This window comes from Pseudophryne corroboree (assembly GCF_028390025.1).
Source record: "Pseudophryne corroboree isolate aPseCor3 chromosome 8 unlocalized genomic scaffold, aPseCor3.hap2 SUPER_8_unloc_4, whole genome shotgun sequence".
Taxonomy (NCBI): domain Eukaryota; kingdom Metazoa; phylum Chordata; class Amphibia; order Anura; family Myobatrachidae; genus Pseudophryne; species Pseudophryne corroboree.
The window spans coordinates 502,432-529,620 of NW_026967622.1; the positions used below are offsets into that span (position 1 = coordinate 502,432).

A 27,189-nucleotide genomic window follows, 5' to 3' on the forward strand; every position below is an offset into this window, starting at 1 on the left:
ATCTGGCTGGGTCTATAGAGTGATGGAAGCTCCTGCTGGGTCTATAGAGAGTGATGGGAGATCCTGCTGGGTCTATAGAGAGTGATGGGAGATCTGGCAGGGTCTATAGAAAGTGATAGGAGCTCTGGCTGGGTCTATAGAGAGTGATGGCAGATCTGGCTGGGTCTATAGAGAGTGATGGCAGATTTGGATGGGTCTATAGAGAGTGATGGGAGCTCTGGCTGGGTCTATGGAGAGTGATGGGAGCACTGGCTGGGTCTATACAGAGTGATGGGAGCTCTGGCTGGGTCTATAGAGAGTGATGGTAGATCTGGCTGGTTCTATAGAGAGTGATGGGAGCTCTGGCTGGGTCTATAGAGAGTGATGGTAGATCTGGCTGGTTCTATAGAGAGTGATGGGAGATCTGGCTGGGTCTATAGAGAGTGATGGGAGATCTGGCTGGGTCTATAGAGAGTGATGGCAGGTCTGGCTGGGTCTATAGAGAGTGATGGGAGCTCTGGCTCGGTCTATAGAGAGTGATGGAAGCTCTGGCTGGGTCTATAGAGAGTGATGGAAGCTCTGGCTTGGTCTATAGAGAGTGATGGGAGCTCTGGCTGGATCTATAGAGAGTGATGGGAGCTCTGGCTGGGTCTATAAAGAGTGATGGCAGATCTGGCTGGGTCTATAGAGAGTGATGGGAGCTCTGGCTGGGTCTATACAAAGTGATGGGAGATATGGCTGGGTATATAGAGTGATGGCAGATCTGGCTGGGTCTATAGAGAGTGATGGGAGATCAGGCTGGGTCTATAGAGAGTGATGGGAGATCAGGCTGGGTCTATAGAGAGTGATGGGAGATCAGGCTGGGTCTATAGAGAGTGATGGCAGATCTCGCTGGGTCTATAGAGAGTGATGGGAGATCAGGCTGGGTCTATAGAGAGAGATGGGAGCTCTGGCTGGGTCTATAGAGAGTGATGGGAGATTTGGCTGGGTCTATAGAGAGTGATGGGAGCTCTGACTGGGTCTATAGAGAGTGATGGCAGATCTGGCTGGGTCTATAGAGAGTGATGGGAGCTCTGGCTGGGTCTATAGAGAGTGATGGGAGATCTGGCTGGGTCTATAGAGAGTGATGGGAGATCTGGCTGGGTCTATAGAGAGTGATGGGAACTCTGGCTGGGTCTATAGAGAGTGATGGCAGATCTGGCTGGGTCTATAGAGAGTGATGGGAGCTCTGGCTGGGTCTATAGAGAGTGATGGGAGCTCTGGCTGGGTCTATAGAGAGTGGTGGCAGATATGGCTGGGTCTATAGAGAGTGATGGGAGATCTGGCTGAGTCTATAGAGAATGATGGGAGCTCTGACTGGGTCTATAGAAAGTGATGGGAGCACTGGCTGGGTCTATACAGAGTGATGGGAGCTCTGGCTGGCTCTATAGAGAGTGATGGCAGATCTGGCTGGTTCTATAGAGAGTGATGGGAGATCTGGCTGGGTCTATAGAGAGTGATGGGAGATCTGGCTGGATCTATAGAGAGTGATGGCAGGTCTGGCTGGGTCTATAGAGAGTGATGGGAGCTCTGGCTGGGTCTATAGAGAGTGATGGGAGCTCTGGCTGGGTCTATAGAGAGTGATGGGAGATCAGGCTGGGTCTATAGAGAGTGGTGGCAGATCTGGCTGGGTCTATAGAGAGTGATGGAGATCAGGCTGGGTCTATAAAGAGTGATAGGAGCTCTGGCTGGGTCTATAGAGAGTGATGGGAGATTTGGCTGGGTCTATAGAGAGTGATGGGAGATCTGGCTGGGTCTATAGAGAGTGATGGCAGATCTGGCTGGGTCTATAGAGAGTGATGGGAGCTCTGGCTGGGTCTATAGAGAGTGGTGGCAGATCTGGCTGGGTCTATAGAGAGTGATGGGAGATCTGGCTGAGTCTATAGAGAGTGATGGGAGCTCTGGCTGGGTCTATAGAGAGTGATGGCAGATCTGGCTGGGTCTATAGAGAGTGATGGCAGATCTGGCTGGCTCTATAGAGTGATGGGAGCTCTGGCTGGCTCTATAGAGTGATGGGAGCTCTGGCTGGCTCTATAGAGTGATGGGAGCTCTGGCTGGGTCTATAGAGAGTGATGGGAGATCTGACCGGCTCTATAGAGTGATGGGAGCTCTGGCTGTGTCTATAGAGAGTGATGGCAGATCTGGGTGGGTCTATAGAGAGTGATGGGAGCTCTGGCTGGGTCTATAGAGAGTGATGGGAGCTCTGGCTGGGTCTATAGAGAGTGATGGGAGCTCTAGCTGGGTCTATAGAGAGTGATGGGAGCTCTGGCTGGGTCTATAGAGAGTGATGGGAGCTCTGGCTGGGTCTATAGAGAGTGATGGGAGATCTGGCTGGGTCTATAGAGAGTGATGGGAGATCTGGCTGGGTCTATAGAGAGTGATGGGAGATCTGGCTGGGTCTATAGAGAGTGATGGCAGATCTGGCTGGGTCTATAGAGAGTCATGGCAGATCTGGCTGGGTCTATAGAGAGTAATGGGAGATCTGGATGGGTCTATAGAGAGTGATGGGAGATCTGGCTAGGTCTATAGGGTGATGGGAGCTCTGGCTGGGTATATAGAGAGTGATGGGGGATCTGGCTGGGTCTATAGAGAGTGATGGGAAATCTGGCTGGGTCTATTGAGAGTGATGGGAGCTCTGGCTGGGTCTATAGAGAGTGATGGGAGATCTGGCTGGGTCTATAGAGAGTGATGGGAGCTCTGGCTGGGTCTATAGAGAGTGATGGGAGATCTGGCTGGGTCTATAGAGAGTGATGAGGGATCTGGCTGGGTATATAGAGAGTGATTGGGGATCTGGCTGGGTCTATAGAGAGTGATGGGAGATCTGGCTGGGTCTATAGAGAGTGATGGGGGATCTGGCTGGGTATATAGAGAGTGATGGGGGATCTGGCTGGGTCTATAGAGAGTGATGGCAGATCTGGTTGGGTCTATAGAGTGATGGGAGCTCTGGCTGTGTCTATAGAGAGTGATGGCAGATCTCGCTGGGTCTATAGAGAGTGATGGGAGCTCTGGCTGGGTCTACAGAGAGTGATGGGAGCTCTGGCTGTGTCTACAGAGAGTGATGGGAGCTCTGGCTGGGTCTAGAGAGAGTGATGGGAGCTCTGGCTGGGTCTCTAGAGAGTGATGGGAGCTCTGGCTGGGTCTATAGAGAGTGATGGGAGCTCTGGCTGGGTCTATAGAGAGTGATGGGAGCTCTGGCTGGGTCTATAGAGAGTGATGGGAGATCTGGCTGGGTCAATAGAGAGTGATGGGAGATCTGGCTGGGTCTATAGAGAGTGATGGGAGATCTGGCTGGGTCTATAGAGAGTGATGGCAGATCTGGCTGGGTCTATAGAGAGTCATGGCAGATCTTGCTGGGTCTATAGAGAGTAATGGGAGATCTGGATGGGTCTATAGAGAGTGATGGGAGATCTGGCTAGGTCTATAGAGTGATGGGAGCTCTGGCTGGGTATATAGAGAGTGATGGGGGATCTGGCTGGGTCTATAGAGAGTGATGGGAAATCTGGCTGGGTCTATTGAGAGTGATGGGAGCTCTGGCTGAGTCTATAGAGAGTGATGGGAGATCTGGCTGGGTCTATAGAGAGTGATGGGAGCTCTGGCTGGGTCTATAGAGAGTGATGGGAGATCTGGCTGGGTCTATAGAGAGTGATGGGGGATCTGGCTGGGTATATAGAGAGTGATGGGGGATCTGGCTGGGTCTATAGAGAGTGATGGGAGATCTGGCTGGGTCTATAGAGAGTGATTGGGGATCTGGCTGGGTATATAGAGAGTGATGGGGGATCTGGCTGGGTCTATAGAGAGTGATGGCAGATCTGGTTGGGTCTATAGAGTGATGGGAGCTCTGGCTGTGTCTATAGAGAGTGATGGCAGATCTGGCTGGGTCTATAGAGAGTGATGGGAGCTCTGGCTGTGTCTATAGAGAGTGATGGGAGCTCTGGCTGGGTCTATAGAGAGTGATGGGAGCTCTGGCTGGGTCTAGAGAGAGTGATGGCAGATCTGGCTGGGTCTATAGAGAGTGATGGGAGCTCTGGCTGGGTCTATAGAGAGTGATGGGAGCTCTGGCTGTGTCTATAGAGAGTGATGGGAGCTCTGGCTGGGTCTATAGAGAGTGATGGCAGATCTGGCTGGGTCTATAGAGAGTGATGGCAGATCTGGCTGGGTCTATAGAGAGTGATGGGAGATCTGGCTGTGTCTATAGAGAGTGATGGCAGATCTGGCTGGGTCTATAGAGTGATGGGAGCTCTGGCTGGGTCTATAGAGAGTGATGGGAGCTCTGGCTGTGTCTATAGAGAGTGATGGGAGCTCTGGCTGGGTCTATAGAGAGTGATGGGAGCTCTGGCTGGGTCTAGAGAGAGTGATGGGAGCTCTGGCTGGGTCTATAGAGAGTGATGGGAGCTCTGGCTGGGTCTATAGAGAGTGATGGGAGCTCTGGCTGGGTTAATAGAGAGTGATGGGAGATCTGGCTGGGTCTATAGAGAGTGATGGGAGATCTGTCTGGGTCTATAGAGAGTGATGGGAGATCTGGCTGGGTCTATAGAGAGTGATGGCAGATCTGGGTGGGTCTATAGAGAGTGATGGCAGATCTGGGTGGGTCTATAGAGAGTGATGGCAGATCTGTCTGGGTCTACAGAGAGTAATGGGAGATCTGGATGGGTCTGTAGAGAGTGATGGGAGATCTGGCTAGGTCTATAGAGTGATGGGAGCTCTGGCTGGGTATATAGAGAGTGATGGGGGATCTGGCTGGGTCTATAGAGAGTGATGGGAGATCTGGCTGGGTCTTTTGAGAGTGATGGGAGCTCTGGCTGGGTCTATAGAGAGTGATGGCAGATCTGGCTGGGTCTATAGAGAGTGATGGGAGCTCTGGCTGGGTCTATAGAGAGTGATGGCAGATCTGGCTGGGTCTATAGAGAGTGATGGGAGCTCTGGCTGGGTGGTCTTCAGTATGCCGACTGACGGGATCCTGGCGCACAGTGTCCCGACAGCCGGCATACCGACACTTATTCTCCCTCGTGGGGGTCCACGACCCCCCTGGAGGGAGAACAAAAAAGCGTGCCCGTAGCGTGGCGAGCGCAGCGAGCCCGCAAGGGGCTCATTTGCGCTCGCCACACTGTTGGTAAGCCGGCGGTCGGGCTCCTGGCGCCGGTATGCTGGTCGCCGGGAGCCCGGCCACCGGCATACCATACTGAACCCCTCTGGCTGGGTCTATAGAGAGTGATGGGAGCTCTGGCTGGGTCTATAGAGAGTGATGGGAGCTCTGGCTGGGTCTATAGAGAGTGATGGGAGATCTGGCTGGCTCTATAGAGTGATGGGAGCTCTGGCTGGCTCTATAGAGTGATGGGAGCTCTGGCTGGGTCTATAGAGAGTGATGGGAGATCTGGCTGGCTCTATAGAGTGATGGGAGCTCTGGCTGGCTCTATAGAGTGATGGGAGCTCTGGCTGGGTCTATAGAGAGTGATGGGAGCTCTGGCTGGCTCTATAGAGAGTGATGGGAGCTCTGGCTGGCTCTATAGAGAGTGATGGGAGCTCTGGCTGGGTCTATAGAGTGATGGGAGCTCTGGCTGGCTCTATAGATTGATGGGAGCTCTGGCTGGCTCTATAGAGTGATGGGAGCTCTGGCTGGGTCTATAGAGAGGGATGGGAGCTCTGGCGGGCTCTATAGAGTGATTGGAGCTCTGGCTGGCTCTATAGAGAGTGATGGGAGCTCTGGCTGGGTCTATAGAGAGTGATGGGAGCTCTGGCTGGCTCTATAGAGAGTGATGGGAGCTCTGGCTGGCTCTATAGAGAGTGATGGGAGCTCTGGCTGGGTCTATAGAGAGTGATGGGAGCTCTGGCTGGCTCTATAGAGAGTGATGGGAGCTCTGGCTGGCTCTATAGAGTGATGGGAGCTCTGGCTGGCTCTATAGAGTGATGGGAGCTTTGGCTGGCTCTATAGAGTGATGGCAGATCTGGCTGGGTCTATAGAGTGATGGGAGCTCTGGCTGGCTCTATAGAGAGTGATGGGAGCTCTGGCTGGCTCTATAGAGTGATGGGAGCTCTGGCTGGGTCTATAGAGAGTGATGGGAGCTCTGGCTGGCTCTATAGAGTGATTGGAGCTCTGGCTGGCTCTATAGAGTGATGGGAGCTCTGGCTGGCTCTATAGAGTGATGGGAGCTCTGGCTGGCTCTATAGAGTGATGGGAGCTCTGGCTGGCTATATAGAGTGATGGGAGCTCTGGCTGGCTCTATAGAGTGATGGGAGCTCTGGCTGGGTCTATAGAGAGTGATAGGAGATCTGGCTGGCTCTATAGAGTGATGGGAGCTCTGGCTGTGTCTATAGAGAGTGATGGCAGATCTGGGTGGGTCTATAGAGAGTGATGGGAGCTCTGGCTGGGTCTATATAGAGTGATGGGAGCTCTGGCTGGGTCTATAGAGAGTGATGGGAGCTCTGGCTGGGTCTATAGAGAGTGATTGGAGCTCTGGCTGGGTCTATAGAGAGTGATGGGAGCTCTGGCTGGGTCTATAGAGAGTGATGGGAGATCAGGCTGGGTCTATAGAGAGTGGTGGCAGATCTGGCTGGGTCTATAGAGAGTGATGGAGATCAGGCTGGGTCTATAAAGAGTGATAGGAGCTCTGGCTGGGTCTATAGAGAGTGATGGGAGATTTGGCTGGGTCTATAGAGAGTGATGGGAGATCTGGCTGGGTCTATAGAGAGTGATGGCAGATCTGGCTGGGTCTATAGAGAGTGATGGGAGCTCTGGCTGGGTCTATAGAGAGTGGTGGCAGATCTGGCTGGGTCTATAGAGAGTGATGGGAGATCTGGCTGAGTCTATAGAGAGTGATGGGAGCTCTGGCTGGGTCTATAGAGAGTGATGGCAGATCTGGCTGGGTCTATAGAGAGTGATGGCAGATCTGGCTGGCTCTATAGAGTGATGGGAGCTCTGGCTGGCTCTATAGAGTGATGGGAGCTCTGGCTGGCTCTATAGAGTGATGGGAGCTCTGGCTGGGTCTATAGAGAGTGATGGGAGATCTGACCGGCTCTATAGAGTGATGGGAACTCTGGCTGTGTCTATAGAGAGTGATGGCAGATCTGGGTGGGTCTATAGAGAGTGATGGGAGCTCTGGCTGGGTCTATAGAGAGTGATGGGAGCTCTGGCTGGGTCTATAGAGAGTGATGGGAGCTCTAGCTGGGTCTATAGAGAGTGATGGGAGCTCTGGCTGGGTCTATAGAGAGTGATGGGAGCTCTGGCTGGGTCTATAGAGAGTGATGGGAGATCTGGCTGGGTCTATAGAGAGTGATGGGAGATCTGGCTGGGTCTATAGAGAGTGATGGGAGATCTGGCTGGGTCTATAGAGAGTGATGGCAGATCTGGCTGGGTCTATAGAGAGTCATGGCAGATCTGGCTGGGTCTATAGAGAGTAATGGGAGATCTGGATGGGTCTATAGAGAGTGATGGGAGATCTGGCTAGGTCTATAGGGTGATGGGAGCTCTGGCTGGGTATATAGAGAGTGATGGGGGATCTGGCTGGGTCTATAGAGAGTGATGGGAAATCTGGCTGGGTCTATTGAGAGTGATGGGAGCTCTGGCTGGGTCTATAGAGAGTGATGGGAGATCTGGCTGGGTCTATAGAGAGTGATGGGAGCTCTGGCTGGGTCTATAGAGAGTGATGGGAGATCTGGCTGGGTCTATAGAGAGTGATGAGGGATCTGGCTGGGTATATAGAGAGTGATTGGGGATCTGGCTGGGTCTATAGAGAGTGATGGGAGATCTGGCTGGGTCTATAGAGAGTGATGGGGGATCTGGCTGGGTATATAGAGAGTGATGGGGGATCTGGCTGGGTCTATAGAGAGTGATGGCAGATCTGGTTGGGTCTATAGAGTGATGGGAGCTCTGGCTGTGTCTATAGAGAGTGATGGCAGATCTCGCTGGGTCTATAGAGAGTGATGGGAGCTCTGGCTGGGTCTACAGAGAGTGATGGGAGCTCTGGCTGTGTCTACAGAGAGTGATGGGAGCTCTGGCTGGGTCTAGAGAGAGTGATGGGAGCTCTGGCTGGGTCTCTAGAGAGTGATGGGAGCTCTGGCTGGGTCTATAGAGAGTGATGGGAGCTCTGGCTGGGTCTATAGAGAGTGATGGGAGCTCTGGCTGGGTCTATAGAGAGTGATGGGAGATCTGGCTGGGTCAATAGAGAGTGATGGGAGATCTGGCTGGGTCTATAGAGAGTGATGGGAGATCTGGCTGGGTCTATAGAGAGTGATGGCAGATCTGGCTGGGTCTATAGAGAGTCATGGCAGATCTTGCTGGGTCTATAGAGAGTAATGGGAGATCTGGATGGGTCTATAGAGAGTGATGGGAGATCTGGCTAGGTCTATAGAGTGATGGGAGCTCTGGCTGGGTATATAGAGAGTGATGGGGGATCTGGCTGGGTCTATAGAGAGTGATGGGAAATCTGGCTGGGTCTATTGAGAGTGATGGGAGCTCTGGCTGAGTCTATAGAGAGTGATGGGAGATCTGGCTGGGTCTATAGAGAGTGATGGGAGCTCTGGCTGGGTCTATAGAGAGTGATGGGAGATCTGGCTGGGTCTATAGAGAGTGATGGGGGATCTGGCTGGGTATATAGAGAGTGATGGGGGATCTGGCTGGGTCTATAGAGAGTGATGGGAGATCTGGCTGGGTCTATAGAGAGTGATTGGGGATCTGGCTGGGTATATAGAGAGTGATGGGGGATCTGGCTGGGTCTATAGAGAGTGATGGCAGATCTGGTTGGGTCTATAGAGTGATGGGAGCTCTGGCTGTGTCTATAGAGAGTGATGGCAGATCTGGCTGGGTCTATAGAGAGTGATGGGAGCTCTGGCTGTGTCTATAGAGAGTGATGGGAGCTCTGGCTGGGTCTATAGAGAGTGATGGGAGCTCTGGCTGGGTCTAGAGAGAGTGATGGCAGATCTGGCTGGGTCTATAGAGAGTGATGGGAGCTCTGGCTGGGTCTATAGAGAGTGATGGGAGCTCTGGCTGTGTCTATAGAGAGTGATGGGAGCTCTGGCTGGGTCTATAGAGAGTGATGGCAGATCTGGCTGGGTCTATAGAGAGTGATGGCAGATCTGGCTGGGTCTATAGAGAGTGATGGGAGATCTGGCTGTGTCTATAGAGAGTGATGGCAGATCTGGCTGGGTCTATAGAGTGATGGGAGCTCTGGCTGGGTCTATAGAGAGTGATGGGAGCTCTGGCTGTGTCTATAGAGAGTGATGGGAGCTCTGGCTGGGTCTATAGAGAGTGATGGGAGCTCTGGCTGGGTCTAGAGAGAGTGATGGGAGCTCTGGCTGGGTCTATAGAGAGTGATGGGAGCTCTGGCTGGGTCTATAGAGAGTGATGGGAGCTCTGGCTGGGTTAATAGAGAGTGATGGGAGATCTGGCTGGGTCTATAGAGAGTGATGGGAGATCTGTCTGGGTCTATAGAGAGTGATGGGAGATCTGGCTGGGTCTATAGAGAGTGATGGCAGATCTGGGTGGGTCTATAGAGAGTGATGGCAGATCTGGGTGGGTCTATAGAGAGTGATGGCAGATCTGTCTGGGTCTACAGAGAGTAATGGGAGATCTGGATGGGTCTGTAGAGAGTGATGGGAGATCTGGCTAGGTCTATAGAGTGATGGGAGCTCTGGCTGGGTATATAGAGAGTGATGGGGGATCTGGCTGGGTCTATAGAGAGTGATGGGAGATCTGGCTGGGTCTTTTGAGAGTGATGGGAGCTCTGGCTGGGTCTATAGAGAGTGATGGCAGATCTGGCTGGGTCTATAGAGAGTGATGGGAGCTCTGGCTGGGTCTATAGAGAGTGATGGCAGATCTGGCTGGGTCTATAGAGAGTGATGGGAGCTCTGGCTGGGTGGTCTTCAGTATGCCGACTGACGGGATCCTGGCGCACAGTGTCCCGACAGCCGGCATACCGACACTTATTCTCCCTCGTGGGGGTCCACGACCCCCCTGGAGGGAGAACAAAAAAGCGTGCCCGTAGCGTGGCGAGCGCAGCGAGCCCGCAAGGGGCTCATTTGCGCTCGCCACACTGTTGGTAAGCCGGCGGTCGGGCTCCTGGCGCCGGTATGCTGGTCGCCGGGAGCCCGGCCACCGGCATACCATACTGAACCCCTCTGGCTGGGTCTATAGAGAGTGATGGGAGCTCTGGCTGGGTCTATAGAGAGTGATGGGAGCTCTGGCTGGGTCTATAGAGAGTGATGGGAGATCTGGCTGGCTCTATAGAGTGATGGGAGCTCTGGCTGGCTCTATAGAGTGATGGGAGCTCTGGCTGGGTCTATAGAGAGTGATGGGAGATCTGGCTGGCTCTATAGAGTGATGGGAGCTCTGGCTGGCTCTATAGAGTGATGGGAGCTCTGGCTGGGTCTATAGAGAGTGATGGGAGCTCTGGCTGGCTCTATAGAGAGTGATGGGAGCTCTGGCTGGCTCTATAGAGAGTGATGGGAGCTCTGGCTGGGTCTATAGAGTGATGGGAGCTCTGGCTGGCTCTATAGATTGATGGGAGCTCTGGCTGGCTCTATAGAGTGATGGGAGCTCTGGCTGGGTCTATAGAGAGGGATGGGAGCTCTGGCGGGCTCTATAGAGTGATTGGAGCTCTGGCTGGCTCTATAGAGAGTGATGGGAGCTCTGGCTGGGTCTATAGAGAGTGATGGGAGCTCTGGCTGGCTCTATAGAGAGTGATGGGAGCTCTGGCTGGCTCTATAGAGAGTGATGGGAGCTCTGGCTGGGTCTATAGAGAGTGATGGGAGCTCTGGCTGGCTCTATAGAGAGTGATGGGAGCTCTGGCTGGCTCTATAGAGTGATGGGAGCTCTGGCTGGCTCTATAGAGAGTGATGGGAGCTCTGGCTGGCTCTATAGAGTGATGGGAGCTCTGGCTGGCTCTATAGAGTGATGGGAGCTCTGGCTGGCTATATAGAGTGATGGGAGCTCTGGCTGGCTCTATAGAGTGATGGGAGCTCTGGCTGGGTCTATAGAGAGTGATAGGAGATCTGGCTGGCTCTATAGAGTGATGGGAGCTCTGGCTGTGTCTATAGAGAGTGATGGCAGATCTGGGTGGGTCTATAGAGAGTGATGGGAGCTCTGGCTGGGTCTATATAGAGTGATGGGAGCTCTGGCTGGGTCTATAGAGAGTGATGGGAGCTCTGGCTGGGTCTATAGAGAGTGATTGGAGCTCTGGCTGGGTCTATAGAGAGTGATGGGAGCTCTGGCTGGGTCTATAGAGAGTGATGGGAGATCAGGCTGGGTCTATAGAGAGTGGTGGCAGATCTGGCTGGGTCTATAGAGAGTGATGGAGATCAGGCTGGGTCTATAAAGAGTGATAGGAGCTCTGGCTGGGTCTATAGAGAGTGATGGGAGATTTGGCTGGGTCTATAGAGAGTGATGGGAGATCTGGCTGGGTCTATAGAGAGTGATGGCAGATCTGGCTGGGTCTATAGAGAGTGATGGGAGCTCTGGCTGGGTCTATAGAGAGTGGTGGCAGATCTGGCTGGGTCTATAGAGAGTGATGGGAGATCTGGCTGAGTCTATAGAGAGTGATGGGAGCTCTGGCTGGGTCTATAGAGAGTGATGGCAGATCTGGCTGGGTCTATAGAGAGTGATGGCAGATCTGGCTGGCTCTATAGAGTGATGGGAGCTCTGGCTGGCTCTATAGAGTGATGGGAGCTCTGGCTGGCTCTATAGAGTGATGGGAGCTCTGGCTGGGTCTATAGAGAGTGATGGGAGATCTGACCGGCTCTATAGAGTGATGGGAGCTCTGGCTGTGTCTATAGAGAGTGATGGCAGATCTGGGTGGGTCTATAGAGAGTGATGGGAGCTCTGGCTGGGTCTATAGAGAGTGATGGGAGCTCTGGCTGGGTCTATAGAGAGTGATGGGAGCTCTAGCTGGGTCTATAGAGAGTGATGGGAGCTCTGGCTGGGTCTATAGAGAGTGATGGGAGCTCTGGCTGGGTCTATAGAGAGTGATGGGAGATCTGGCTGGGTATATAGAGAGTGATTGGGGATCTGGCTGGGTCTATAGAGAGTGATGGGAGATCTGGCTGGGTCTATAGAGAGTGATGGGGGATCTGGCTGGGTATATAGAGAGTGATGGGGGATCTGGCTGGGTCTATAGAGAGTGATGGCAGATCTGGTTGGGTCTATAGAGTGATGGGAGCTCTGGCTGTGTCTATAGAGAGTGATGGCAGATCTCGCTGGGTCTATAGAGAGTGATGGGAGCTCTGGCTGGGTCTACAGAGAGTGATGGGAGCTCTGGCTGTGTCTACAGAGAGTGATGGGAGCTCTGGCTGGGTCTAGAGAGAGTGATGGGAGCTCTGGCTGGGTCTCTAGAGAGTGATGGGAGCTCTGGCTGGGTCTATAGAGAGTGATGGGAGCTCTGGCTGGGTCTATAGAGAGTGATGGGAGCTCTGGCTGGGTCTATAGAGAGTGATGGGAGATCTGGCTGGGTCAATAGAGAGTGATGGGAGATCTGGCTGGGTCTATAGAGAGTGATGGGAGATCTGGCTGGGTCTATAGAGAGTGATGGCAGATCTGGCTGGGTCTATAGAGAGTCATGGCAGATCTTGCTGGGTCTATAGAGAGTAATGGGAGATCTGGATGGGTCTATAGAGAGTGATGGGAGATCTGGCTAGGTCTATAGAGTGATGGGAGCTCTGGCTGGGTATATAGAGAGTGATGGGGGATCTGGCTGGGTCTATAGAGAGTGATGGGAAATCTGGCTGGGTCTATTGAGAGTGATGGGAGCTCTGGCTGAGTCTATAGAGAGTGATGGGAGATCTGGCTGGGTCTATAGAGAGTGATGGGAGCTCTGGCTGGGTCTATAGAGAGTGATGGGAGATCTGGCTGGGTCTATAGAGAGTGATGGGGGATCTGGCTGGGTATATAGAGAGTGATGGGGGATCTGGCTGGGTCTATAGAGAGTGATGGGAGATCTGGCTGGGTCTATAGAGAGTGATTGGGGATCTGGCTGGGTATATAGAGAGTGATGGGGGATCTGGCTGGGTCTATAGAGAGTGATGGCAGATCTGGTTGGGTCTATAGAGTGATGGGAGCTCTGGCTGTGTCTATAGAGAGTGATGGCAGATCTGGCTGGGTCTATAGAGAGTGATGGGAGCTCTGGCTGTGTCTATAGAGAGTGATGGGAGCTCTGGCTGGGTCTATAGAGAGTGATGGGAGCTCTGGCTGGGTCTAGAGAGAGTGATGGCAGATCTGGCTGGGTCTATAGAGAGTGATGGGAGCTCTGGCTGGGTCTATAGAGAGTGATGGGAGCTCTGGCTGTGTCTATAGAGAGTGATGGGAGCTCTGGCTGGGTCTATAGAGAGTGATGGCAGATCTGGCTGGGTCTATAGAGAGTGATGGCAGATCTGGCTGGGTCTATAGAGAGTGATGGGAGATCTGGCTGTGTCTATAGAGAGTGATGGCAGATCTGGCTGGGTCTATAGAGTGATGGGAGCTCTGGCTGGGTCTATAGAGAGTGATGGGAGCTCTGGCTGTGTCTATAGAGAGTGATGGGAGCTCTGGCTGGGTCTATAGAGAGTGATGGGAGCTCTGGCTGGGTCTAGAGAGAGTGATGGGAGCTCTGGCTGGGTCTATAGAGAGTGATGGGAGCTCTGGCTGGGTCTATAGAGAGTGATGGGAGCTCTGGCTGGGTTAATAGAGAGTGATGGGAGATCTGGCTGGGTCTATAGAGAGTGATGGGAGATCTGTCTGGGTCTATAGAGAGTGATGGGAGATCTGGCTGGGTCTATAGAGAGTGATGGCAGATCTGGGTGGGTCTATAGAGAGTGATGGCAGATCTGGGTGGGTCTATAGAGAGTGATGGCAGATCTGTCTGGGTCTACAGAGAGTAATGGGAGATCTGGATGGGTCTGTAGAGAGTGATGGGAGATCTGGCTAGGTCTATAGAGTGATGGGAGCTCTGGCTGGGTATATAGAGAGTGATGGGGGATCTGGCTGGGTCTATAGAGAGTGATGGGAGATCTGGCTGGGTCTTTTGAGAGTGATGGGAGCTCTGGCTGGGTCTATAGAGAGTGATGGCAGATCTGGCTGGGTCTATAGAGAGTGATGGGAGCTCTGGCTGGGTCTATAGAGAGTGATGGCAGATCTGGCTGGGTCTATAGAGAGTGATGGGAGCTCTGGCTGGGTGGTCTTCAGTATGCCGACTGACGGGATCCTGGCGCACAGTGTCCCGACAGCCGGCATACCGACACTTATTCTCCCTCGTGGGGGTCCACGACCCCCCTGGAGGGAGAACAAAAAAGCGTGCCCGTAGCGTGGCGAGCGCAGCGAGCCCGCAAGGGGCTCATTTGCGCTCGCCACACTGTTGGTAAGCCGGCGGTCGGGCTCCTGGCGCCGGTATGCTGGTCGCCGGGAGCCCGGCCACCGGCATACCATACTGAACCCCTCTGGCTGGGTCTATAGAGAGTGATGGGAGCTCTGGCTGGGTCTATAGAGAGTGATGGGAGCTCTGGCTGGGTCTATAGAGAGTGATGGGAGATCTGGCTGGCTCTATAGAGTGATGGGAGCTCTGGCTGGCTCTATAGAGTGATGGGAGCTCTGGCTGGGTCTATAGAGAGTGATGGGAGATCTGGCTGGCTCTATAGAGTGATGGGAGCTCTGGCTGGCTCTATAGAGTGATGGGAGCTCTGGCTGGGTCTATAGAGAGTGATGGGAGCTCTGGCTGGCTCTATAGAGAGTGATGGGAGCTCTGGCTGGCTCTATAGAGAGTGATGGGAGCTCTGGCTGGGTCTATAGAGTGATGGGAGCTCTGGCTGGCTCTATAGATTGATGGGAGCTCTGGCTGGCTCTATAGAGTGATGGGAGCTCTGGCTGGGTCTATAGAGAGGGATGGGAGCTCTGGCGGGCTCTATAGAGTGATTGGAGCTCTGGCTGGCTCTATAGAGAGTGATGGGAGCTCTGGCTGGGTCTATAGAGAGTGATGGGAGCTCTGGCTGGCTCTATAGAGAGTGATGGGAGCTCTGGCTGGCTCTATAGAGAGTGATGGGAGCTCTGGCTGGGTCTATAGAGAGTGATGGGAGCTCTGGCTGGCTCTATAGAGAGTGATGGGAGCTCTGGCTGGCTCTATAGAGTGATGGGAGCTCTGGCTGGCTCTATAGAGTGATGGGAGCTTTGGCTGGCTCTATAGAGTGATGGCAGATCTGGCTGGGTCTATAGAGTGATGGGAGCTCTGGCTGGCTCTATAGAGAGTGATGGGAGCTCTGGCTGGCTCTATAGAGTGATGGGAGCTCTGGCTGGGTCTATAGAGAGTGATGGGAGCTCTGGCTGGCTCTATAGAGTGATTGGAGCTCTGGCTGGCTCTATAGAGTGATGGGAGCTCTGGCTGGCTCTATAGAGTGATGGGAGCTCTGGCTGGCTCTATAGAGTGATGGGAGCTCTGGCTGGCTATATAGAGTGATGGGAGCTCTGGCTGGCTCTATAGAGTGATGGGAGCTCTGGCTGGGTCTATAGAGAGTGATAGGAGATCTGGCTGGCTCTATAGAGTGATGGGAGCTCTGGCTGTGTCTATAGAGAGTGATGGCAGATCTGGGTGGGTCTATAGAGAGTGATGGGAGCTCTGGCTGGGTCTATATAGAGTGATGGGAGCTCTGGCTGGGTCTATAGAGAGTGATGGGAGCTCTGGCTGGGTCTATAGAGAGTGATTGGAGCTCTGGCTGGGTCTATAGAGAGTGATGGGAGCTCTGGCTGGGTCTATAGAGAGTGATGGGAGCTCTGGCTGGGTCTATAGAGAGTGATGGGAGATCTGGATGGGTCTATAGAGAGTGATGGGAGATCTGGCTAGGTCTATAGAGTGATGGGAGCTCTGGCTGGGTATATAGAGAGTGATGGGGGATCTGGATGGGTCTATAGAGAGTGATGGGAGATCTGGCTAAGTCTATAGAGTGATGGGAGCTCTGGCTGGGTATATAGAGAGTGATGGGAGCTCTGGCTGGGTCTATAGAGAGTGATGGCAGATCTGGCTGGGTCTATAGAGAGTGATGGGTTCTCTGGCTGGGTCTATAGAGAGTGATGGGAGATCTGGCTGAGTCTATAGAGAGTGATGGGAGCTCTGACTGGGTCTATAGAGAGTGATGGAGATCAGGCTGGGTCTATAGAGAGTGATGGGTGCTCTGGCTGGGTCTATAGAGAGTGATGGGAGCTCTGGCTGGGTCTATAGAGAGTGATGGCAGATCTGGCTGGGTCTATAGAGAGTGATGGGAGCTCTGGCTGGGTCTATAGAGAGTGATGGGAGATCTGGCTGAGTCTATAGAGAGTGATGGGAGCTCTGGCTGGGCCTATAGAGAGTGATGGCAGATCTGGCTGGGTCTATAGAGAGTGATGGCAGATCTGGCTGGCTCTATAGAGTGATGGGAGCTCTGGCTGGCTCTATAGAGTGATGGGAGCTCTGGCTGGGTCTACAGAGAGTGATGGGAGCTCTGGCTGGGTCTATAGAGAGTGATGGGAGATTTGGCTGGGTCTATAGAGAGTAATGGGAGCTCTGGCTAGGTCTATAGAGAGTGATGGCAGATCTGGGTGGGTCTATAGAGAGTGATGGGAGCTCTGGCTGGGTCTATAGAGAGTGATGGGAGCTCTGGCTGGGTCTATAGAGAGTGATGGGAGATCTGGCTGGGTCTATAGAGAGTGATGGGAGATCTGGCTGGGTCTATAGAGAGTGATGGGAGATCTGGCTGGGTCTATAGAGAGTGATGGGAGCTCTGGCTGGGTCTATAGAGTGATGGGAGCTCTGGCTGGGTATATAGAGAGTGATGGGAGATCTGGCTGGGTCTATAGAGAGTGATGGGAGATCTGGCTGGGTCTTTTGAGAGTGATGGGAGCTCTGGCTGTGTCTATAGAGAGTGATGGGAGCTCTGGCTGGGTCTATAGAGAGTGATGGCAGATCTGGCTGGGTCTATAGAGAGTGATTGGAGCTCTGGCTGGGTGGTCTTCAGTATGCCGACTGACGGGATCCTGGCGCACAGTATCCCGACAGCCGGCATACCGACACTTATTCTCCCTCGTGGGGGTCCACGACCCCCCTGGAGGGAGAATAAAATAGCGTGCCCGTAGCGTGGCGAGCGCAGCGAGCCCGCAAGGGGCTCATTTGCGCTCGCCACACTGTTGGTAAGCCGCCGGTATGCTGGTCGCCGGGAGCCCGGCCGCCGGCATACCATACTGAACCCCTTTGGCTGGGTCTATAGAGAGTGATGGGAGCTCTGGCTGGGTCTATAGAGAGTGATGGGAGATCTGGCTGGGTATATAGAGTGATGGCAGATCTGGCTGGGTCTATAGAGAGTGATGGGAGCTCTGGCTGGGTCTATATAGAGTGATGGCAGATCTGGCTGGGTCTATAGAGAGTGATGGAGATCTGGCTGGGTCTATAGAGAGTGATGGGAGCTCTGGCTGGGTCTATAGAGAGTGATGGGAGCTCTGGCTGGGTCTATAGAGAGTGATGGGAGCTCTGGCTGGGTCTATAGAGAGTGATGGGAGCTCTGGCTGGCTCTATAGAGTGATGGGAGCTCTGGCTGGCTCTATAGAGTGATGGGAGCTCTGCTGGCTCTATAGAGTGATGGGAGCTCTGGATGTGTCTATAGAGTGATGGGAGATCAGGCTGGCTCTATAGAGTGATGGGAGCTCTGGCTGGCTCTATAGAGTGACGGGAGCTCTGGCTGGCTCTATAGAGTGATGGGAGCTCTGGCTGGCTCTATAGAGTGATGGGAGCTCTGGCTGGCTCTATAGAGAGTGATGGGAGATCTGTCTGCCCCCAGCCATGCCCCAGAACTACTTACACGTGGCTCAGTTATGAGGTAAGCTCCAAAGCAGCACATAATGAAGGAGTGAGGAGAGGAACCCCCACCCCGGAGCCGCGCAGCTCACACTTCACTCCAGGAATCACAATACCCCCGGTATGCAGCACATGTCAGTTCACCAGTGCCGCCAAGTTCTCTCCCCTTAAACAATTGCCCTGGATCACCGGTGATTCCTCTGGTACAGTGGTTGATGAACGGAAAGCGCGCTTGGGGCCTAATTCAGATCTGATCGCTGCAGCAAAATTGTTCTCTAATGGACAAAACCATGTGCAGTGCAGAGGAGAGGGGGGTGGGGGGAGAAGATGTAATGTGTTCTGCACATGTTACATCCGCCCCACCTGCAGTGCCCATGGTTTTGCCCATTAGAGAACAATTTTGCTGCTGCGATCAGGTCTGAATTAGGCCCTTGGAACCCTCACCACTCTGACGCCGAGTCACAACATTAAGGAGCCAATTCCTCCTCGCCAATAAGCCGGTGCTTTCAGTAGTGGGTTCATTCATTATGTATGAGGGGCCCAATAGTATTCAGCTAACACTGAAAAATGAGTTTCCGTGGTGCCTGCAGGAACCTGTGTCATCTCAGATGGGGTTGGTTTTCAGAGCCCCACTCATTCCTATCTGGAGGAGAGATGGGTTGTGAAGAGGAATTTATCTGCGCTGCGTTCCCTCCAGCAGTGCGCAAGTGTGATGCGAACTACCCAACACTGCCGCGTAACGTTCCGTCACTAGTAATTAGCGGGGACTTCAGCCGTGTTAGGCATCCAGCAGTGCAAGTGGGCGCGTACCCTTAAGAATTTCGCCGTGGGCATGCCGTACCCACCGCCGCCGGACCGCCGCTCTCTCTCTCCCTCCCTCCGCTCCTGCTCATCGCACTGCTGCTGTGAGGGGAGGAGAGCGCACCTCACACACAGGACAGCAGCAGTGGTAAGCAGCAGGGGGGGGGGCACTGTGAGGACATGTGTATCTGGCACTGGGGGCATATCTAGCATTGGGGGCATATCTGGCACTGTGAGGACATGTGTATCTGGCACTGGGGGCATATCTAGCATTGGGGGCATATCTGGCACTGGGGGGACATGTGTATCTGGCACTGGGGGCATATCTAGCATTGGGGGCATATCTGGCACTGGGGGGACATGTGTATCTGGCACTGGGGGCATATCTGGTACTGCGGGGCCATGTATTTCTGGTACTGGGGGCATATCTGGCACTGGGAGGACATGTGTATCTGGCACTGGGGGCATATCTGGCACTGGGGGGACATGTGTATCTGGCACTGGGAGCATATCTGGCACTGGGGGGACATGTGTATCTGGCACTGGGGGCATATCTGGCACTGGGGGGACATGTGTATCTGGCACAGGGGGACATGTGTATCTGGCACTGGGGGCATATCTGGCACTGGGGGGACATGTGTATCTGGCACTGGGGGCATATCTGGCACTGGGAGGACATGTGTATCTGGTACTGGGGGCATTTCTGGCACTGGGGGGACATGTGTATCTGGCACTGGGGGCATATCTGGCACTGGGGGGGCATGTGTATCTGGCACTGGGGGGACATGTGTATCTGGCACAGGGGGACATGTGTATCTGGCACTGGGAGGACATGTGTATCTGGCACTGGGGGCATATCTGGCACTGGGGGGACATGTGTATCTGGCACTGGGGGCATATCTGGCACTGGGGGGACATGTGTATCTGGCACTGGGGGCATATCTGGCACTGGGGGGACATGTGTATCTGGCACAGGGGGACATGTGTATCTGGCACTGGGGGCATATCTGGCACTGGGGGGACATGTGTATCTGGCACTGGGGGCATTTCTGGCACTGGGGGGACATGTGTACCTGGCACTGGGGGCATTTCTGGCACTGGGGGGACATGTGTACCTGGCACTGGGTTCATATCTGGCACTGGGGGCATATCTGGCACTGGGGAGACATGTGTATCTGGCACTGGGGGCATATCTGGCACTGCGGGGACATGTGTATCTGGCACTGGGGGCATATCTGGCACTGGGGGGACATGTGTATCTGGCACTGGGGGCATATCTGGCACTGGGGGGACATGTGTATCTGGCACTGGGGGCATATCTGGCACTGGGGGGACATGTGTATCTGGCACTGGGGGAATATCTGGCACTGCGGGGACATGTGTATCTGGCACTGGGGGAATATCTGGCACTGTGGGGACATGTGTATCTGGCACTGGGGGCATATCTGGCACTGGGGGGACATGTGTATCTGGCACTGGGGGCATATCTGGCACTGGGGGGACATGTGTATCTGGCACTGGGGGCATATCTGGCACTGGGGGGACATGTGTATCTGCACTGGGGGCATATCTGGCACTGGGGGGACATGTGTATCTGGCACTGGGGGCATACCTGGCACTGGGGGGGACATGTGTATCTGCACTGGGGGCATATCTGGCACTGGGGGGACATGTGTACCTGGCACTGGGGGCATACCTGGCACTGGGGGGGACATGTGTACCTGGCACTGGGGGCATACCTGGCACTGGGGGGGACATGTGTATCTGGCACTGGGGGCATATCTGGCACTGGGGGGACATGTGTATCTGGCACTGGGGGGACATGTGTATCTGGCACTGGGGGGGGGACATGTGTATCTGGCACTGGGGGGGACATGTGTATCTGGCACTGGGGGCATATCTGGCACTGGAGGGACATGTGTATCTGGCACTGGGGGGCAATGTATATCTGGCACTGTGGGGCAATATATATCTGGCACTGTGGGGCAATGTATATCTGGCACTGGGGGGCATTTGTGTATCTGGCACTGTGGGGTAACGTGTGTCTGGCACTATTGGGGTCATATGTGTATCTGCCCCCCCCCATACGTGTATCACGCCCCCATTTTCATTGGCCACGCCCATGTGGCATTTGGCCACACCCATTTTTTGGCACGCGCACACAGTACCTATAAGACATTTTTTCTACTCGCACCACTGTAGGCATCGCTGGAACAGAGGCTACTCAGAGGATAGATAGATAGATAGATAGATAGATAGATAGATAGATAGATAGATAGATAGATAGATAGATAGAAAGATAGATATGTCCTATGATCCTTGGTCCCTTGCCTATAAGAAAGGAGTTTACTGAAGGGTCTCATTATGTGACCCCCGCACTGGGAGGTCGGGGTGCTAGTACCTGGGAAGGGGCGACCTTACATTCTGCAGACTGAACGTGTGTTGCACTCACTGTGTGTTTTCATAGAGCTGTCTCACAACCACCCACGGGATCACAAACAGAACAGGGGCACCTGAAACAAACAACATTGCACACAGGTAAAATGACTGTATCTGCATCTGAAATGCCACGTTACAGTTTTCCATGAAGACACTGTAGCAGAGCATTTTGTATGCAGATACAGTGTCAGTCACACAGAATACAGGCATGCCGCATATTATTTGAATCAGCAGAAGCTGCTTGTGCGTCCTATTACATTACATTGCGTCTAAGACGCATTTTCGTTGAAAAAATTGCAAAAAAAGATGCTCGTCGTTATCAAGTCACACGGCACTCACGCGTTATGTGTAACGTGACTTGGGGTGGTCTTCAGTATGCCGACTGTCGGGATCCCGGCGCACAGTATACCGGCGCCGGAATCCCGACAGCCGACATACCGACACTTTTTCTCCCTCGTGGGGTTCCACGACCCCCTGGAGGGAGAATAAAATAGCATGGCGCGCGTAGCGCACCACCGTGCCCGCAGCGTGCCACCGTGCCCGCAGCGTGGCAAGCGCAGCGAGCCCGCAAGGGGCTCATTTGCGCTCGCCATGCTGTCGGTATGCCGACGGTCGGGCTCCCGGCGCCGGTATGCTGGTCGCCGGGAGCCCGGCCACCGGCATACCATACTACACCCCGTGACTTGTAAAGCACGGAGCAAAGATGTAAGAGAACACACCTGCTTGTGCAAATAACAGGAGAGTTGGTTTTGTCTCCCCAGTTTAGTGCAATGGAAGAAACACACAACCCTCACCATGCAAAATCCAACATAGAAGTGATGGGGACACAGGAAAGACGCACTTACCCCAGCCCAGCACCGCGTATCGTGGCAGCGCAGCTTCTTCTGAGAAGGACAGCATGAGCAGAAGGTTGTGTAAGTACAGTCCTTCCACCAGCAGCCAGTAGTAATTAGCAGCTACACAGTACTGTGTGATGGTCTGAGCCACACGACAACCTACCAGTGTCTGAGAGATACACAGAAATACACAATGTAACACAGTGATACTACACAACATTAATGAAGTGTAACAACAGCTACAGGCTAAGTGTTGCTTGGAAACTATACAGGAGCAACAGTAGGTGGCGCTGCATCATAAGATGTGACTGCAGTTCTCTCTGTGTACTCTACTTTATCATCATCATGGTAACAATCCGGGTTATAGTGTGTAGTTTGGTTACAGTCAGGAATGGGGGGGGGGCACCATGTGGTATTTCCTCTGCTGATCTCGCCCCGTCTCACCCTCTCTCTCATCAGGGCAGTCAGCCCAACTTCTCCTTGTGCTAATGCTGATCTTGCCCTGTCTCACCCTCTCTGTCAGCAGGGCAATCAGACCACCTTCTCCTTGTGCTAATGCTGATCTCGCCCAGCTCACCCTCTCTCTCAGCAGGGCAGTCAGACCCCCTTCTCCTTGTGCTAATGCTGATCTCACCCGTCTCACCCTTTCTCTCAGCAGGGCAGTCAGACCACCTTCCCATTGTGCTAATGTTGATCTCGTCCCCTCTCACCCTCTCCATTTCAGCAGGGCAATCAGACCACCTTCTCCTTGTGCTAATGCTGATCTCACCCGTCTCACCCTTTCTCTCAGCAGGGCAGTCAGACCACCTTCCCATTGTGCTAATGCTGATCTCGTCCCCTCTCACCCTCTCCTCTCAGCAGGGCAGTCAAACCCCCTTCTACTTGTGCTAGTGCTGATCTCGCCCCATCTCACCCTCTCTCTCAGCAGGGCAGTCAGACCCCTTTCTTCTTCTGCTAATGCTGATCTGACCCTGTCTCACCCTCTCTCTCATCAGGGCAGTCAGACCCCCTTCTCCTTATGCTAATGCTGATCTCGCCTCGTCTCACCCTCTCTCTCAGCAAGGACGTCAGACCCCCTTTTCTTTGTTCTAATGCTGATCTCGAATCGTCTCGCCCTCTCTCTCAGCAGGGTAGTGTTATGAGCCACGGCTGTGGCTCATTCCTGTTTTGCATTTCAGTTAGGTATTTTATGTTATTCTTCTGTTCATGTTCCCCGTGGGTGTCATGGGGTGCTCGGAGCTCACCCTTAAGGAGGGGATACTGTTATGAACCACAGGTAGTGGTTCATTCCTATTTTATGTTTATAAGTTGTTTTGCAGGCCAGGATTTCCCGTTGCTCTGTTTAAGAATACTCTTGGTTGCCACCGCTGGTGAGTCTGTATAATTGCAGCTTGTTCCCATATGTTCAGCCTCACCTGGCTGCTAATTGCATCTTGTCAGTTTGGAGTCATGCAACAGGGCAGCTGCATGACATTATTAATTAGGCCTCTCTGTTATATGCTGGCTGAGTGCAATTCACAGACGCTGGTGATATTTCTAGGTTTCCAGTCTGCTTGAGTTCTGAGCTCGTACCTGCCAGTTCCTGAGCTCCTGTGTAGCAGTGTCTGTCGAGCTGCTTCCTGTGTCGATTCCTGTGTCAGTCCCTGTGTCAGTCCCTGTGTCGATTCCTGTGTCTGATCCCGTGTCCTGCCGTGAAGCGTTCCTGTCCAGAAGTCCGGTGGCTTTGCCTATGCCTGGTCGAGTTTCTGGCTTCTTGGTGTCCACCGGTCTGTCGTTTGGGATTCTGCCTGTCCTCCAGTTCTGAGAGTCTGTGTCGGCAGCATTGGGGGTTCCTGTCTGTTTGCCAGTATTCGTACCGGTTCCGTGAGCAGCGGCTCTGCCGCGTCCGTCAGCCTAGGCCGCTGTATTCCGTTATTATTTCTGTCACTGGTGTTTTGCAGAGGGTTCTGCTTATGCTGTCACCGCCGGTACACAAAAGTATTGTGTCGGCGTGTGGTCAGCATTTCCTTTGTTGTTCTTTTCCTTTGGCGGCAAGCCGCACATACTTTGGTTTTAGGTTTGTTAGTAGCCCCTGGCCTTGTTGTTTAGTTAGAGGGCCCCTTGTTATCACCCTGTCTCGGTTCACTCTTTGTCTCTCATTAAGACCTGAGGGGGCATCGAAGTTGGGCAGACGTAATCCGCCCTTCAAACGCGGCTGCCATGGGCTCAAGCAACCATAGTCTCGCAAGAGTGTACTGACAGCACGGGCGAGACAACGGAGCGCCAGGGGCTATTCCCTTTCCATTCCCCTTTCCCAGCATTACGTCCTGGTGCTCTGGACTCGCTTCATAACATCTCCCTTGTTCTGAGCACCAGGAACCTAACATTATCACCAGCCATACCACAAAAAAATAAATAAATATTTTTTTCTTTTTTGGCCCAGTCCAGTGTCTAGTCTAGAATCCAGTCTTGTCTAGAATTCAGTGTGCAGAATCCAATCCGGTGTTTAGAATCCAGTCCTGTCTAGAATTCAGTGTGCAGAATCCAGTCCGGTGTTTAGAATCCAGCCCGGTGTTTAGAATCCAGCCAGTCCGGTGTTTAGAATCCAGTCCGGTGTTTTAAAAAAAAATCCAGTCCGGTGTTTAAAAAAAAGAAAAAAGAAAAAAACCAGTCTTGTTTTGTTTAGCTTAAAAATTCAGTCTTGCCTTGTCTAGTCTTGTCTTGTCTTGTCTAGTCTTGCCTAGTCTAGTCTTGCCTTGTCTAGTCTTGTCTAGTTTTAAATCCTCCTATGTCTACTATGCAAGCCCTGCAGGCATCTCTCGCAGCCCTGAACTCTGCTTTCAGTGCTTTGAGACCAGAGCGACTAGAAGTTTTGCAGCAATCCCTAAAGCAACTGCAAAACCTTCTGACTAAAATCTTGCTCATCTTGCCAGAAGTCGTTGAGAGTACATCTATCTCTAAAGAGACTTTTGTTCACAGTATGGTGACAAGAGAATCCTCTAGTTTAATTGAAGAGAAAAGGTTTAAAAGTTTTCTGCGGCCCAGGCTCTCAGAAGAGGAGCGTCTGCGTCGCAGAAACTTAAACTTATGCTTATATTGTGGGGGTTTAGGCCACTATCTGCAGACCTGTGAGTTGCGCAAGCCAAAGTGTGGTGACAAGTCTTGCCCTCTGGCCAAGTTGAGTCAGGATACAAGACCTACTCCTGTCTCTACTGTGGCAGAGGTACTTGTCACACAACCCACACTAAAAAGCTCTCTGTCCTATAATTGGGGTCCTTGGGCAAGGGAGCCCCATTATAGATTCAGGAATCAAAAGAGAATGTTTCTCTCCTCTCTTGAGGTTCCTGTTGAAGCAGAGTTGCAAGCCCCTGGAGTGGTGCCCGTTGCCCAGGGTCTTGGAGTGGTGCCCGTTGCCCAGGGTCTTGGAGTGGTGCCCGTTGCCCAGGGTCCTGGAGTGATGCCCGTTGCCCAGGGTCCTGGAGAGGTGCCCGATGCTCAGGATCTTGGTGCGGTACCCGATGCCCAGAGTGCTGGAGCGGTACCCGATGCCCAGAGTGCTGGAGCGGTACCCGATGCCCAGAGTGCTGGAGTGGTACCCGATGCCCAGAGTGCTGGAGCGGTACCCGATGCCCTAGCTTATAGAGGGACATCAAATATTATAGTTCAGGTGTCCATACCAGAAGGGGTCTCAGAAGCTGTTACCCCAGGTAGGGACTTGAAAAGCGCAACCCCAGAAAGGGTATCTAAAACCATAGTTCTAGAAGGGAACTCGAGAAGCAAAACCCCAGAAGGGATATTTGAAGTAATATCCCCAAGTGGGGTCTCGAGAGACGCAGCCTCAAAGAAGGGTCTAGAGGTCGCTTCCCCAGGAAAGAACTTAAGAGGCATAGCATTTGTGGAGGAGCTGAAGATTATAGCTTCAGAAAAAGTCCCGGAAGTCATAGTCCCGGGAGAAGTTTCGATAATTATCGACTTAGAAAGGGAGGCCGATGGCTCGGTCCCAGTGGGGGAGGCCGACGGCTCGGTCCCAGTAAAAGAATCCGAGGTGCTGACCCCAGCGGGGTTCCCGGAGGCCACTGCCCCAGCGGGGTTCCCGGAGGCCACTGCCCCGGGTGGGGTTCAGAAAGTCACTGCCCCGGGTGGGGTTCAGAAAGTCACTGCCCCGGGTGGGGTTCAGAAAGTCACTGCCCTGGGTGGGGTTCAGAGAGTCTCAGCCTTGAGTAAGGTCAATAGTGACCAGGTCCTAGCAAAGCACTCCAGTCAGTCAGATGGGAAGGAAACAGATCCTGACTCTGTTGATATCTCAACATCCATAATCTTTGATGGGGACTTAGCCCAATTTCTGGCACTTTACAAACACTATTACATTATTATGTTGTCTAGACCATTTCTGGGCATCACTTCAGAAAACCTTGTGCTCTATCTGATTTATTCTTTTAGAGGAGAGCCTTTTGAGTGGGTGACCAGCCTAATGAAAGCTGAAGATCCCATTCTTCAGGATCCCCCAGCATTCAGTGATGCAATTATTAAAAGATATGGTTCCAAAGAAATTGGTTCAGGTTCCTCTAAGTCACCCGTCTTGTCTGCTGAGAGTCCACCAAATACTGTAAACTTGGCACAAGAGTCTCAGCCCGTTGTTTTGACTGCAGGATGTGCTTTTCTGAATTCTTCTTCTAATAGGAGTACTTTGCCTGAAAGTTCAGCTCCCAAGGGTAAGAAACCTATCTCTGATTTGAACGCAGCCTTGCTGGGTGGTACCATCAGTTCAGACAATGTTTGGGGAATTACCTTGGTCAGACCTAAAGAGCTTTGTAAAAAGAAGAAGAAGAAAAAGAAATAATTTTTGACTCTTGCCTTGATAAAAAAAAGAAAAGATTTTTTTTTCCTTGTCTTGTGTCCAGTGGCCACCGTCAAGGGGAGGGCACTGTTACAAGCTGTTGTTGCAGCTTGTTTCTGTTTTCTTGTCTGTTAGACCAGTGTGTCAGGTTTTTTTTGTATCCCTTGTTTTGGATAGTCTGTATTTTGGGGTCCTTTGACCCCTCCTCAAGGGGGGGGGGGTACTGGTATGAGCCACGGCTGTGGCTCATTCCTGTTTTGCATGTCAGTTAGGTATTTTATGTTATTCTTCTGTTCATGTTCCCCGTGGGTGTCATGGGGTGCTCGGAGCTCACCCTTAAGGAGGGGATACTGTTATGAACCACAGGTAGTGGTTCATTCCTATTTTATGTTTATAAGTTGTTTTGCAGGCCAGGATTTCCCATTGCTCTGTTTAAGAATACTCTTGGTTGCCGCCGCTGGTGAGTCTGTATAATTGCAGCTTGTTCCCATGTGTTCAGCCTCACCTGGCT

The 27,189-nt window shown here is 52.9% G+C and overlaps 1 protein-coding gene across 1 annotated transcript in view; it reads right to left on the reverse strand.

The window, feature by feature from the left end:
• The window catches only part of GIPR (gastric inhibitory polypeptide receptor), a 94,256-nt gene that overhangs the window by 19,119 nt on the left and 47,948 nt on the right, over window positions 1–27,189 (reverse strand). The window contains exons 6-7 of the mRNA XM_063950476.1: window positions 21,872–22,031; window positions 21,040–21,100 (exon numbers count right to left, since the gene is read on the reverse strand). Of these exons, the coding sequence (XP_063806546.1) occupies window positions 21,040–21,100; window positions 21,872–22,031 (221 nt within the window). The remainder of the gene's footprint in view (window positions 1–21,039; window positions 21,101–21,871; window positions 22,032–27,189) is intronic.